The sequence below is a fragment of the Hirundo rustica genome, chromosome 12 (genome assembly GCF_015227805.2).
Source record: "Hirundo rustica isolate bHirRus1 chromosome 12, bHirRus1.pri.v3, whole genome shotgun sequence".
Classification (NCBI taxonomy): Eukaryota; Metazoa; Chordata; class Aves; order Passeriformes; family Hirundinidae; genus Hirundo; species Hirundo rustica.
The window spans coordinates 3,222,653-3,237,383 of record NC_053461.1 but is presented as its reverse complement, the minus strand read 5'-3'; the positions used below and the strand labels follow the sequence as shown (position 1 = coordinate 3,237,383).

The 14,731-nt window shown below is 37.6% G+C and overlaps 1 protein-coding gene across 6 annotated transcripts in view; it reads left to right on the top strand.

Moving 5' to 3' along the window:
- The window catches only part of CACNA1D (calcium voltage-gated channel subunit alpha1 D), a 175,312-nt gene that overhangs the window by 80,273 nt on the left and 80,308 nt on the right, over positions 1–14,731 (top strand). For 5 of the 6 annotated variants that reach the window (XM_040075836.2, XM_040075833.2, XM_040075834.2 and 2 more), the window contains exon 8: positions 4,969–5,072. In XM_040075836.2, the coding sequence (XP_039931770.1) occupies positions 4,969–5,072 (104 nt within the window). Of the gene's footprint in view, positions 1–4,388; positions 4,493–4,968; positions 5,073–14,731 lie in introns of all 6 variants that reach the window. The other variant, XM_040075837.2, reaches the window with a different exon arrangement.

The following is a 14,731-nucleotide window of genomic DNA, read 5'->3' as shown; positions in this document are numbered from 1 at the left end:
GGGTTTTGTGAACCTCCCTTCCATGCTTCCAAGAATGCAGGGATAGTCCCACATCACAAAATACTGATGTCTGCAGAATTTTTACACCTGTCAAGAGGCTGAGTTTGTCAGCCTGAACAAATTTTAAGATGATGAGGCAGATTACAGGTAGCACTAAGTAATCCACCAGATATATGTCTGTTGGCATGTTATGAAAAGAGGAAGGTAAAATTAAAACCTAAGGAAGCCAAGAAATTCAACATGTTTAAGAGGGTTTGAAACACTGTGGAAAAGCAAAAATAGGTTCATGCATCAGCACATTGAATCTATAATGGCGGAAATGCAGAATTAGAGGTTTTGTTTTATCATTGATCCCAGGCAGAGCTTGTATTGATTGCAAATTGAGTTTGCAAGAATTTTAATAAAAGAATACCAGATGTACAGGAAAGTTAAGACCTTGATTTGCATGCAATTGCACACGAGGATTTTACTCACAATTACTATAGATAGAGATAAATTAGATTTTAATGATGTTAATAAATTATATTTTAGGTTGAAGTTTGCCATCTGCTGCTGTGTAATACTAAGAGATATATCTGCAGTAAGCTTGACTTTTTCCCCTGTTTCACTTCAGTCTTGGTCTCTGATAATTTATGCTGTGTTGTAATGATAGTTGTCTCCAACTGCAGCACAGCTCACAAGATAATTCATCCAAATGCCACTTGAGGCAGTTTCTGACTGTATCAAGTTTGTCCAGTCAGTTCAAGATAATTCTTCAAGACTGCAGACTCACCAACACATCTGTGTAAACATAAAGAGCCAAATACATAATGTGTAGTGCACATCTTCTGTTATGGTGGAACAGAATGAAGGGGTTTGAAGAAACCGTTGTCCTTCATATTGTCCATGATCTCATCTGCCCTCTGGTTGATGTGATGGAAAAACAGTGGAGAAATGACTTTCAAAGAGTAAGACTAGAGCTTTAAAAAGACAAAGGGCAATAAGGATGGCGCTTTGGGGTGTCCTTGCCATAGGCCTTTTGAAGGCTAAAAGTCATGGTCTCAAGAAGATAGAACAAGTCAGTTAGGAGCCATTAAACAGGACGCCTCCTTTGGCACAGTGCATCCCTGAGCCATTGGGCAGGAGACTCTTGCAAGACATTTTGCTGAGGGTTTCAGAAGTGAGATCTCCTTGAATTCCTGGTGTCGCTTTAGCGCATCTGGAATTTGCGACTTTAAGTCCTTTTTCTGCATTTTGGGTGAGAAGTCGGCATTAATCCCTTCAAATGAATGTATTTTGGTTTTCAGGATGGAGGGTTTTCTGTTCTGATATATTAACCAAGCTCTGTCTCTGTTTTTAATCAGAAGGCAAATCAATTCCTTTAATCTTTCTTTAATTGGAAGTTATGGAAAATTCCATTTGACATGCATGAAATGAGAAGCAAAGTTTTCGAAAAGGAAAGGGCTTCTTTTTGTACTTTGATCTCTGGTATTAATGCAATCTGAAATATAACTTCATGAATAGAAATTACAAAGCATTACTTGATTAGAGTTTAATTGTATCTAGAATTAAGTGGTAAAGTTGTTGAGTAGTTTTTAGGAATTCAATCTTAGATTAGTTCCAAGGTTTTCTGCTAGGTTCAGGTGTTCTTGAGTTTATGGAATGCTTTTGAAATAGTTCAGCATTTCTCCAAATGAAGCATTTCTTCTAGTACTGGTTAGTTGCAGTTGCTAATTTTTGCTTCACAAAGCATTAGTCCTAGATAGACTAGCCTAAAACATTGGTCTTAAAATCCAGCTGCATAAATGAGATTTTTTTTTCTTTTAATATGTTGCACATTAAAAAGTGAATGCAAATCAACAGCTGCTCATACCAACAGAGCCTTTGTGACAGGGCATGAGAATTTTAGCTTTGCTCCTGTGTAACTTAGTTAGCAGAGTGCCTGGCTGCCTGAAAATGTTCTCTTCATGAGCAAAAGCAGAGCATGGAGTTGTATTGCAGCGACTGCCAGAGCTCTGTTTTTTGAGCTCTGCTCAAAGTAAAATTGCAAATATTAATCTCTCAGATTTTTCAAAATGATACATAGCAGAAACGTGTTGGCACCAATACCAGATGAATTTATATCTTCACTCTGAACTCTGGTGACTTGGAAACAACTGTCTGCTAATTGGTATAGTTGTTAGATGCAAAATGCATTCATATGTATTTGAAATTTAATTAAAATGTTTGCTCTATCAGTTATTATTAGAAAAACAGTTGGCCTGTATGGTATGAGTCAGGTCTATGAAGCAAACTCATTTCTAAAGTAATAAAATAATTATGAATATACTTTTAAAAAAAGTATACTTTTAAAAAAATCGAGTAAATATTATTCTTAAAACATAAGGCCGTGTGCCTGTGCTTGAAAGAAGATGCAAAGGGCAGCATCCACTGCGATGAGGCAGAAATTCAGTCTGGGCAATGAGACGTTCTAACTCATAAACTTCGGGGCTTCGTTGCTAAAATTTCTCAGTTGCAGGGGACTCTTTCTGACAGGATGAATATGGGTGATAAAACCCAAAACTTCCCAGCCACTCTCCTTAGCAGAAGCTGCTGACATGCTGAGGGTTGTTGAAAGCTCTGCCCAGGAGACTGAGCAGGTATAATGGCAGCATTGTGAAAGACTTTCCCATATGAATATTGCAGAACTGAACATGAAAGCTTAGGAAATCTTGAAATTGAAGGTAATTATCCCAGTCTTGATGAATGATTATAACCCTTTTTTATTTTAACTTTTCCATAATACAGTTTTATAGGAAGAGGAAAAAGATCCAAATCAAATACATATTTTCAAGTTTTCTTTCTTTTTTGGTAGCAAGCGTAATTTTAAGAGACTTTTCAGTATGTCAGTTCAATTAAAAAGGCATTTTTAAAGATGATACATGGACTCTTTTATAAAAGGTGCATGAAGAAGCTATGTAAACTCATCTGGTTTTATTATTTGGGAGGTTTTTTACTTTAGTAAGAATAAACTGGTGCTATCACAGATCACCATGGAAGAAAAGTGCCTTTGGGCCTTAACCTGCAAAGACTTAATGCTTCTGTCTAACCATCCATAGATTCCCTTGCAGAAACTGAGATTATGATATTTCATTAAAAAAAGGGGAAAAATAGAAGAATTATCTTTGAAAAATGTTTGTTCCCTTGTTTAGTAGGTTTATTCCTACAGAGATGTTAAGGAGAGGTGTCAAACTTGACTGTCAGTAGAGCTCAAAGCCTAATCACAAATTTCAGATATAACAAACACAATGGCATTCACAGAAGAGAAAACAGATTTGCAATTAGATTGTTCAACCATATCATATGAATTTTATTGTCTGCTGAATTTTCATGACTATAAAACATCTTAAGAAGAATCCAATGTAAAATTCAGAATAACTCCTCTTCAAGAAGAACCATTTCCAAGAAGCTTCACATCAGAACTCTTGTGACTTATCAAAATGTCTTTTTGCACCTGAATCCTACACACAAGACCAAATTTCCCTGGTTTAAAATATCTGTTTTTCTGAATAGGGCTTTTTAGATCTTCATGGGTATGTTTCACTAGTCCATCATTTGATAGGTATGATGAGCTGGCCAAGGATAGCAATTGGAAGAAATTATTATAGAAAACCTTGTGTCTATAAGGAGTGTATTGAAAGCTCAGTGACTTTGACCTTACTTTAAAAAAAAAAAAAAATCAGCAACAACTTATTAAATTTCATTCAACCTTGATCTGGATGTGACTTATGTTCAGAAGTTTTCCTGGAATGCTTCCATGTTTCCATTGTGTTTCTAAAATTATTTTTCAAATTTTCATTTTCCTAAAATTGTGTTCATCCTTTTTACAGAGATTCATTTTCGTTTATTTCTTTTTGAATTGATTTAAAATGTCTGCATTTTAAAATGACTGCATTTGACTGCTTTATTTCAGGAAAAACTGTGGGAATTCCATGTTACAAAAAGTAACACTGCTTGTACAGTTGAGATACGCACTGCTGTTTATTTTCCCAAATGATCATTCATGTAGATAGGATATACATGAACTAAAAGTCCTAATATTTCAGTATACTTTGTGATCATCATCTTAATTGAAGGTCTGAAATTTAGTTCACGTTCTCAGCATTAAAGAACAGAGCTTTTGCAGTGCTCCATTTATGTTTGATAATATTTCTGATCCAAATGCCAGGTTCACTCGGCATTTTGTTTTAGGGTTTGTGTTGGAAATGCAAAGTGAATGTGGCCAGTGCCTTCTTGCTCTCATTGTTCTTCTTTGATTTCTGAAGGAATGCATAGAATGTTATCTAACCTGAATGATCAAATTCTCCTTTCTCTGAGTCTTCATTGTTAATATAGTGATCTACTCTATAAGATCATCTTATTTCTTGCAGATGAATGATGCAATGGGATTTGAATTGCCATGGGTGTATTTTGTCAGTCTCGTCATCTTTGGGTCATTTTTCGTACTAAATCTTGTTCTTGGTGTATTGAGCGGGTAAGCATACACCTTTTTCATCACGAAGGCAGAGTCCTGAATTCAGTTGCCATGAACACACAGGTTATCTCATACAGGTGAGACTTCAGCTGGGATGACATCTTTTAAGAGACCTCTATTGCTTCCTCCTCTAATTAGAACACAATTTTCTTGTAGCTCTCCTATATATAACATACAAACACCAAAATCGGAGCTCAGACCTATCAGTACATACTCTTCAAGTCCTTTTGGCAAAGTTATAAAATAAGATTAACAATTCTCACCCACTCACTTAGATGTTATTTCAATTAATTGTCTAAAGCCTCGCATCTACAACAAAATTTGGGTAAGTAAATTTAAACAATTATTCATTCACTTTTTAAAGATCTGAATAAGCCATGAACTTTGTGTCGAACCTATGTGATCTGGCAGCTGCAAAAAGGACTCTGCTGTTTAATGAATGACTGAATCATAACTTATTTCCTTGCGTTTTACAGGTAAATGATGCAATAGGATGTGAGTGGCCATGGATCTATTTTGTTAGTCTTATCATCCTTGGCTCATTTTTCGTACTTAACCTGGTTCTTGGTGTACTTAGTGGGTAAGCCCTTGAGTTAACATTGTGTATGCTACTGCTACTTGTAAGATGGCCTCTGCATTTACTCCAGCTTCTCAGCAATGGCTTTTTTGCATGCACTTGAGATTCTTATGTCATCCTACCAGTGTTTGCTCTTTGGACCAAACTGTGTGATTCAAGTGCTTGTATCTGTCTTGACATCACGTTCACCATGCTTGCAAAAATGTTCATTCAGTGAGTCGCTAATCTCCTTATTCTATAATATTCCTGCAAGGACAAAGATTTTGTGCATAGAGATCGGTGGTGCACCTGTAGAAATATTCTCCCCTGTTCTTATATACAAGTGTCTTTTTCTGAAAGACCAACTTTTGCTTTTCTTCAAATAGTCACAGTGCAATTGGAGTGTTGTTTATGTTCACCAGTCATATATTTTGCTCAAAATATGGCAAAATATTTTTAATAAGTGCTTTAAGACTTCGTTAAGTGTGACTGCACTACCCCGACACAGTGTTCAGTGGTTCCTGGGATGCAGAGCTGTGAACTGCTGTGACAACTTGCACCAGGAACTGATAAATTTATCAATGATAATAAATCAATTTAATATAGCTGTCAGTGGGAGATTGTCACAGCTTTTTGTTGGTTTGTGCACTCCAGGCTCCAACCAAGAACTAAAGCCATGTCAGTTCTAGCTGTATTATAATGTGCTTTAAAACTGTAGTTATGGCAAGTGTTTGCCAGATTTTCTTTTTACAAAGTCCCATTGTGTGAAGTTACAACCCTATTTCCTTTGCCATTTCCTGATTGCTAACACTCTTGAGCTTGGGAAACTCCAGTTTATGGTAAAGATATTTTTTGATAAATATATAAAAGATCCAGCTACCATTTGAATGCTGAAAAGAAAGTTGTTATGTTTGTATGCATTAGTTTTCAATTATACAGCAAACTATATTGTTCTGGCAATCTCAGGGAAGTTGTGCAATCCTTGTTGGCCAACAGGAAAATTTCCCTTGTGTGGAAAGCAGCCTGACAGTGCAGTTGATGGTGTCATCAGGATTCTGATAGTGTGTGCATCCCTATTCATGGTTTTGCCACAGTGGATCCATTGTCTCTGAAAGAAATGATAAGGCATTATTATATTCCTGGAAATCAGATAAGCAAACAAGATTTCCAGGTGTTGATGTAGCTTCATTACAAGAGCACTTTTATTCCATGAGTGGTTTTCAATGTGCTTTTTAAAATATTTAGTCATTTATCTATGATAGGTTACTGTTGCACACAGGAAACCAGGGAAAGCACAGTTTTACTTTACTGTCAGACTTGCTTTATAAAGCTGATGTTTAAAAGAAAAATGGTAGTGCTAAAACGACACTGCTGAATTTTAGATTTAATCTCATCCTTTTCAGATTTATGCAGTCATGTCAGCTTTGTTTTATCCAAGGACAAATGTGTAAATTGTTGCAAAACTAAGGGCCCGGCTTTCAGCCACGCTGGAAAATGAAATAAGGAGAAAGACAGATAAATGAGGGTAGTTACAGTGTAATTTATTTCATCTGTTGTTGCTGTTACTTAACGTTGCTATGTGACTGGACTTTCCACTGAAGTCCTTACAGGTCTAGGCTCTCACAGCTCCTTCTCTGGCCCTTAAGAACATCACAAGCACCAATCAGTTTTCTTTCTGTGCTGCAAAGGTGTCTGGTAACAGGAAATGAATATTCCTATTTTTCTTTCCATGATTTGAATTGTTCTTGGTTTCAGATTCTTCTGTTTTTCTAAAAAAAATTTGCAGGGAAAGTGACACTAAATTTGGTGTTTTGTTGCATGGGTTAATTTCTTTTCCTTAAGTCATGGAAATTTAGAGATACTCTCATGAATCAGCTTAGCATTTGATTTAATACATATAAAATACTATGTGAAGTTTTCAACATAATGATACATACATTTTTTTGGAATATAAAGTTGTTTTTTAGCTGTCATTCCAATACAGGGAAGAGGTGTCTCCTTGTCCTTGAGTTCAAGAAACCACCACTGATTTTTAGGTTTTGTGTGATCCATAGAGCTCTAAGAGTTCCTCACAACCCTTGCCAGCTTCCCTTGGATTTTCAGTGCACAGAAATGGCAGTGAAAAGTGGGATGTGAACTGTCCTTATATTTGCCAAGCCATTAATTGCTAAATTTATTTTTCTGCCATGTCGTCAGCCAGGGTCAATTGAATGCTCAGGGTGCTTGATGAATTGTCTAAATCTATGTTTGCCCTAAATACATGAAAGAGCCTTCCTAAAACTCCCATTTTTTGCTTTCTTGCTGAAGACAATGACGCTGGAGAGCTGAGACATGTGATGTATAAATATCACCAAGGTCTGACATTGAAAGTGCAAGGAGAAAGTCAAAGGAGATACTCCTAAAAGACACCTATCCATAGCAAACTGATGTTTGGTACAGAAATTAAGAGAATGTCCTGGCATACTTGTTTGAAACTCTGACAAACAAGGACCAGTGTGGAATTCTGTTACCCTGATTTATTTTGATCAGTATATGAAAGTTGTACATAAATAATTTTCCCCATACTTTCTGTTTAGCGCTAGTAGTCTAGTATAAATTTTATGGATAAATGTGATGTCCTAGTAAAATCCAGTGGAGGTTTTTGTGTTTCTTAGTTGAAAGATATTTTTCATTCTGAGCCAAGCATTGAATATTTAACACTTTTTTTTGTTTGTTTCATTTAAAAGTTATGAGATTTTATGTCTTATATTCTTCAAACCATAACACGAAAACTTGGTTAATGATAAATCTACAGATGAATTTAAATTTTACTAAACCAATCAAATACCAAGAATGAAAAATTAAACCAACTTACTTGAAAAGCATGGCTTTGCATACAGATTTTGAAAGTGGAATCTGAATGCCTAATACCTTTTCTGTATGAAAGTGTCACTTCCTTTATATCAGGTTATGCCGTGCACATTTAAATCTGTTTGCTGTTTTCAATCTGTCTGTTGTTTTAAAATGCTCAGTTGTTCTCTTTGCACTCCTTTGTTATTCTGTGACCATCTGCCCCTTTGTATTTCTGTAATGCCTCTTGTGCACTGCATGTTTGATGTATTTAGATACTGTAAAATGGATGAGAATGATGATTTGGCAGATCTTTTGTTTTACATCTAGCTCTTTCTGAAGGTGAGTATTTCCTGGTGATCCATGTCAGTCTTGCCTGCAGAAGGTGACATTCTTAAAAGTACAGTTCATATTTTTAATATCAGTAGTGTAAGTGAATAGAAGCAATGCGTGTATGGAATCTGCATGTGGTAAATATTGTGATTTCTGCATGGAAGCTGACTGTGGAGATTATTTCCTAAGTAATTCCCTTGAATAACAAGGATGGAGAGAATTCATAGGCTTGAGTTAATTCAGCTTTTTCAAAAAACTAAAAACCTCTTTTTACTCTGTAGTAGACACTAGAAGTATTCACATTACTCTAAAAGTGAATTTTCTGAAGGCATGAAATTCTAGGCGCAGAAACTGAGAGCTCAGGACAGGTCTCCTCCAAATGTTCCAGTGTAAAAGACCAGAGCATATCATGGCTGTTGGTGCAAAAGAGTGAGCTGAAAGTTAGAAATTATAAGGTTAAGATTACAAGAAAGTTAAGAAATAAAGATCAGAATGGAGATACTTCATCCATTCTGAAAGTGTAAAAAGTTTAAAAAAAAAGTTAAAATAGGCATGTTAGTAATTCAGCATGTATTAAACTAGTTTGCTATGAACAGAGGAAATAAATTATAAAACTTCAAAACTTATTTATCAAGAGGCATGGCTTTTAATGATACATGATAATCTATTCTTGAGGATCGTCCCTACCATTAGGAGGTTCTGCTGATGACATTTTCTGCTCAAGGCATTAGTATTTGTTTGGGTAGCCATGGGAACAAATAAAACCTTTCAAACACACATTAATAAATCCATAAGTTGAATTTATTGCCTCGCAAAAGGACACCAAAAAATAAGCTTTGACACATCCTCCTACATATGATGTTGAGGGTTACTAAGTGAATGCTAATTTTTTCAATTTTTTTTCCCCTCAGTTATATTTCCAATGTATGTACATAGTGATTCTAAAAGCTAAGAGTGTGTACTCACCCACCCCAATCTCCCAGCAATATCTGTCAATTAATGCCATGTAAAATATGTTGGTGCAGATTAGCTTATACACCTAAGAACTATTGTCTACAGTATAAATGGGAAAAAAATCATAGAAAAACATATTTGAATAATGATGCACCAAATAGAAAACGGCAGTAAACTGTCATCCATAGCTTTTCAACAAAAGGAAAATGAACTGGGTTTGACAATGTTCTTTTTCACTGCAGCGGGAAGGCCCAGTGAAAACTATAAATTAATGCTGAAAATCTAACTCCTTCCCATAGATAAACTGAACATATTGAAAACAAGGAGAGGGATTCCAGCTGTAGATCTCAGGAAGTCATAAGCTGGAGCAGGCTCATTTGATTTCTGTATCCTGGTGAAAGTAAAACTCACATAAATAGGAAATGTTATATTTGGTCAATCAATTGAATACACTAAAGATAATTGATCAGCAAATACTTTCAGCTGTGTACAGCAGTAAATAACTTGATTGCTTTAGAGAGAAACCACTAAAGTCAGTGTGGACAGTTCTGTACTCTTGAATATGAACTTAGAGGGAACTGATTTTATTTCAGTCCTGTTTGAACTCACCACCCCAAGATTTTTTAGGGATTGGTCCTGTGGGATGCTTGCTGGTGAGCCCCTGGTGGGGAACAAACCATGGTAGTTTCAGAAACTCCTTGGAGAGGGCACTGACGGTCCTGATGAGGGTCCTGATGTCAGGTGATGGCAGCGTTTGGTCCTGTGCTCGGAGCTGCCCCTTCTTCTTCCAAGAAATCCAGAGCGTTCTGAGCCAAATGGGTCCTGACTCAGAAGAGAAGGAGCACATCTTAATGTGCAGATCTAATTAACAGTGGGCTGAAACATCAGAGCTCAGTTTTGTTGCTCTATCAGATGGGTCCCTACCTGTCTGTTCCTACCGATGACCCCACAGCATTCGTGGGCGCTCTGGCACAGTAAGGCTGTACAGGCCCTTGCTCCACAGATCTGCTGCTGGAGCTGTTGAATGCACATTTTGTTAATTGCTAAGGAGCTGCATAGAGATAGCCGTGGGTAGGTAGTACCAGCTTGCATTTCCCCACCAAGAGCCCAGTGCTCCTTGCTCAAGGAAAATTCCTGCTAGGATTTGTTTGGTTTCATCCTACAGTAATAATTCTAGTGTTCAGCCTGTGAATTTTTCTTTCCCCTAAACGAAGGCGTGGCAGATACAAATCCCCTATAGTTAAAGATGTGATGTTACTTAACCTTTTATGTCTCTCCACATCTGTTACACTTTACACCCAGCTGTGAGCTGCTGTCTGTGCTTAGCTGTACACTTGAAGCAGTTTTAGTTCTCTGACTTGATTCTGCTAATTTGTTGGTTGGTATGGTTACCGCTGTGTGAAACCTCTCCTGCAAGTCTGGTGGCCAACGCTGTACTCCTGTGAGTGCATTTTTGTTATTATGTGGCTGTTCTCTGTGAATAAATGAGTCTGAGATGTCTGGGTGGCAGTTCTACATATAGAATTAGCTTAACACTTTCCACATACCAGACCTCGTGTGCAGTGAGCTCTGTACTGCAGGAGATTCACTCTCCCTCCCACTGCATTTGCAGTGACACGAAGGGGCAGCAATACAGCCAGTGAAGGATTTGTGTCCTGCTTTATGCGTAGATATCAAAAGCACCTGTTTGTTTCATATCATCAATGCCTAGAGATGCACAGGAGCCTCAGCAACACTCGTGGTGCTGCACAGGCCCCCTGATGAAATGTCCCTGGCCTTTAGCATGGGGAAGCTTTCAGCTGATAAGAGGCCGGGATAGGTGTCTCTAGTTATTATATCTGTGAATATACAGAGGGAAGGGAGAGTGTACCAAAAGCATTTCAACAAATTGCCCTAGGACTTCTGGTTAATGTGATCCTGCCTGTAATTTACGGTGTGAGATCCAGGGAGGTGTAATCGAGTCCCAGCAGGCATTCCTTGCTGCCACTTCCACCTTGTTGCACCAAGCCATTCCCAACTGATGCGTACCAGCAGGGGTTATTTCACTCTGCTGAAGAAAGAAAAGTCTGGCATGATTACCCCAGACTATTGAAGCGTGAATTCAAGCCCTGCATTTTATATGCTTCTGCCTCAACAGCCATTGACGATGATGGTGTTGTGCCTGAACAGAGAAATGAGATCATCTTTCTGCCAGGAGACAAGGAATTTTTTGGGCAAGAGAAATAAACCCTGAATTTTATATAGGAGGTTAGTTATCACTAAAAGTAAATGAGGTGATGTAAATTAGTCTCCATTAAATGCTTTATTTTGCAAGTGATGTCTCTATTGTGCTGCAGATGCAGCACCCCCTGCCCAAAATATTTTCAAATATCGGATCCAGATCGTTTTATCAAACCAGAATGAAATAAGCATTTAAAAGTTAGCTCTTAGCACAGGCATTTGTGAAACTAAATATTTACAGAGCTGAAGTCCACTTACTGCAATTAATGTGCATTTTTTTGAGCCTGTCATCTTCAGAGGCTGCTGGCCTGAGTGCTGGGTTGATGACAGGGAGGCCAGTTCAGGCCACCAGTCCGACCTCGTCTGTCCCTGTGTTGCCTACAGAGCCAAAAGCTTTTCTTTTCTGCCCTGGACCCACCCTTCCCACTCCACAGCCATGAAATGCTGCACATGCAGCTGTCTTGGTCCTCCTTCCAGGAGATCAGCCAATGTCTGTGTATCTTTAGCTAAATACTCAAGTATCTTTTCGTCCAAATGTCTCTGTCAGAAGCTTTAATGAGCCAACATCTCTCCCTCTTCTCATCCCCATCAACTTTTTGTCTTTCAAATTACTTATTTCTTGGCCAAAAAAAGAGAGATGCTTTTGTTGTGTCAACAGGAAACTCATTGCTTTCCAATTCTATTAAATTCTCCCTTCTTATTCATGGCATTTCACTAAAAGATGTCTATATGTGTCTGAGGGATGTCCCTTCATTGTGGATGTGATAGAAAAAAAATATCATAGAGCCAGATTCTTCCCTTCCCTGAAGAAAACTCTCTTCTCACATTTAATAGTTCCTTATAAGCGGTCAAGTTTTAAAAATAAAATTAAATTTTTTTAATATTGTGGAAATAAGCACCCTTGCATCTCCCCCTACTGATAAATCTCAGCAGCCTATATCAAGGCAGCATCTGGCTTCTGTGCAGTATTAAAGGGAAAGGTCAGAATCAGCTATGTATATAAAAAATAGGTTTAATTTTTTTGCATGCGGCTGTTTTAATGTGAAGTCAGAATTAGAGATTGGTTCAGCCATGGGTGAGATGCTGTTCAAATTATCACCCTTGCCAGCTGATTAATTAAAAATTTATTTCATTCACTTCATTCTATATAATAACAGCAACTTCTCTTTTACTTCACTCTCATGCATCACACCTCTTTTGAATTAAAGAGAAATACCTGAAGAAATTCAAATGAAAATGACATGAATACTTAGTAAAAGCCAGCAAGGCTTATTACTTCTCATTTCCTACTCTGCCACGACAGCTCTTTCTCTAAAGATACTGCCAGTGGGAAGTGAGTCACGAGTACGTTGCCTCAATCAGGTATAAAGGAAAGTCTCTAATCCTCTGAGAGAAGCTTAAACCCCAGCATTCCTTAACCCAAACAGTTTCTTATTGACTTGTGAGATTACTCTATTTTGGTTTTTTTTTTTTTTTTTTTTTTTAGCAATTACCTTTCAGAGAGATCTTTAGAGCTCTCTCTTTCACTGGTATTTTTGTGAGGAGATGGCTTCTTGCAGAATCTCGTCCTTGGATGGCAGGTGAAGGATAGCAAATGCAAAGTGAGCACTGTCATTCTTCAGCTTCATTACAGTGCCATCAGATGGAACAGGATGATCCCTGTGTGCCAGGCTGAGATGCTGTTGAATTAAGTCCTCAGCTGCAAAAGATGCAGTGCCTGCCTCTTAGTATTTGCAGCAGAAAGCTGTGTAATTTCTGCAACATCTCATTAAAGAAACCTCCAGCACCTCTATTTTTACATGTAAACAGCTTAACACTTAAATTTACTGATGTCCTCTCGACACTGCATCTTTGCTCTGACATGTTTAAAGACTAAAAAGGCTAATAAAAATGAATAAGAAACCCCTTGGAGAGATTATGTCTTTGCAATTCTAAGTAAATAGTGTATATCACCAAACTGAAATATTATATTGAAATATGGAGACTTTCTGTTATTCTGTTCTGTTCTCTTAGGGCAGCATTTTTATTGCCAATTGTTTTGCCTTCTTAAAAGATTTTTCTGTCTTATGTTAACTTTATAATATTTTTGACTTGAAAAAGTTGAGTAGTTAATTAAATTTCCCCTTAAGAGTGTATTAATTAGGGAATATTGTCAAGTGAAATTTCCCAATAAATAAAGGAGTTGCAAATTCGAAGTAAGCTAAATTTTTCTGGCCTTTTAGTCCTATTGTAAGATTAATGTGAGTAGCAATAGGACAAGGGGTAAACAGCTTAAAACTGAATGAAGGCAGTTTAGATCAGTATTAGGAAGAAATTCCTCCCTGTGAGGGTGGTGTGGCCCTGGCACAGGGTGTCCAGAGAAGCTGTGGCTGCCACATCCCTGGAAGTGTCCAAGGCCAGGTGGGATAGTGGAAGGTGTCCCTGCCCACAGCAGGAACGTGGAATGGGATGAGCTCTGAGATCTCTCCCAGCCCAAACCTGATTAACACGTTAGTCAGAACAAGCTTAACTTTAAATACTGGGCTGTATGTACAGTCCCAAAGAGCCTTGCCTGCCCCTAACGCTACATACTGATGCTCAGATAGCTGGAATGTGTTGATCCTTGAAGCAAAAGGTGTTACTCATTTGGAGCTGTGGATCGCATCAAAAGTTGTAATGACGTTGGCATGTGAGATGTTGTGGGGGAAGATTATACTTGTTAATTGTCTTGAGTTATATGTCATTCAGGGAATCTTAGATTTATGGGGTAATTCAGGTTGAAAAAGATCTTAGGAGGCCATTTTATCCAATTCCCTTGTCAAAGAGCGTGATTTTGTTCTTTTTATTATCATTCCATGATAATTCAGGGGTTGATTCTTGAACTAAACTGGATAGACAGTCCAATACACCGTCATGAGATTGGGGCAATGAGATAGAGGATTAAGTTCCTGTTTCTGATCTGTGAGAACAGGACTTCTAGGTTATGTTGCAGGGAACAAATTTCCAACAGCACAGGAGTCTGTGTGTGATACAGTTAAGGGAGAACCCAGTATTGGAGGTCTGGAATACAGTATGTTTGGACATGGCTGGTGAACTGTGGCTGGGAGAGGAAGGATTTTAGAACTGGCTACCAGAATTTCCTTTTCACTGAAACTTAATACTTAAATGTGAAATTGCTTCATTATTGCAAGTTAGCTTCTCTTTGTAGATAAAAGCAATTTTAAAATCTGTATAGAGGAGCAGTAATTAGAGAGCAGACTGTTCCCTTATGGGAAGTGTCAAAAATACCGCTTAATTTTTGATTAAATCATGAAAGCTCTGAAAGTTGAGATGTAGTCTGGTAGGGATTTGCCATGACTTCTTTGCAC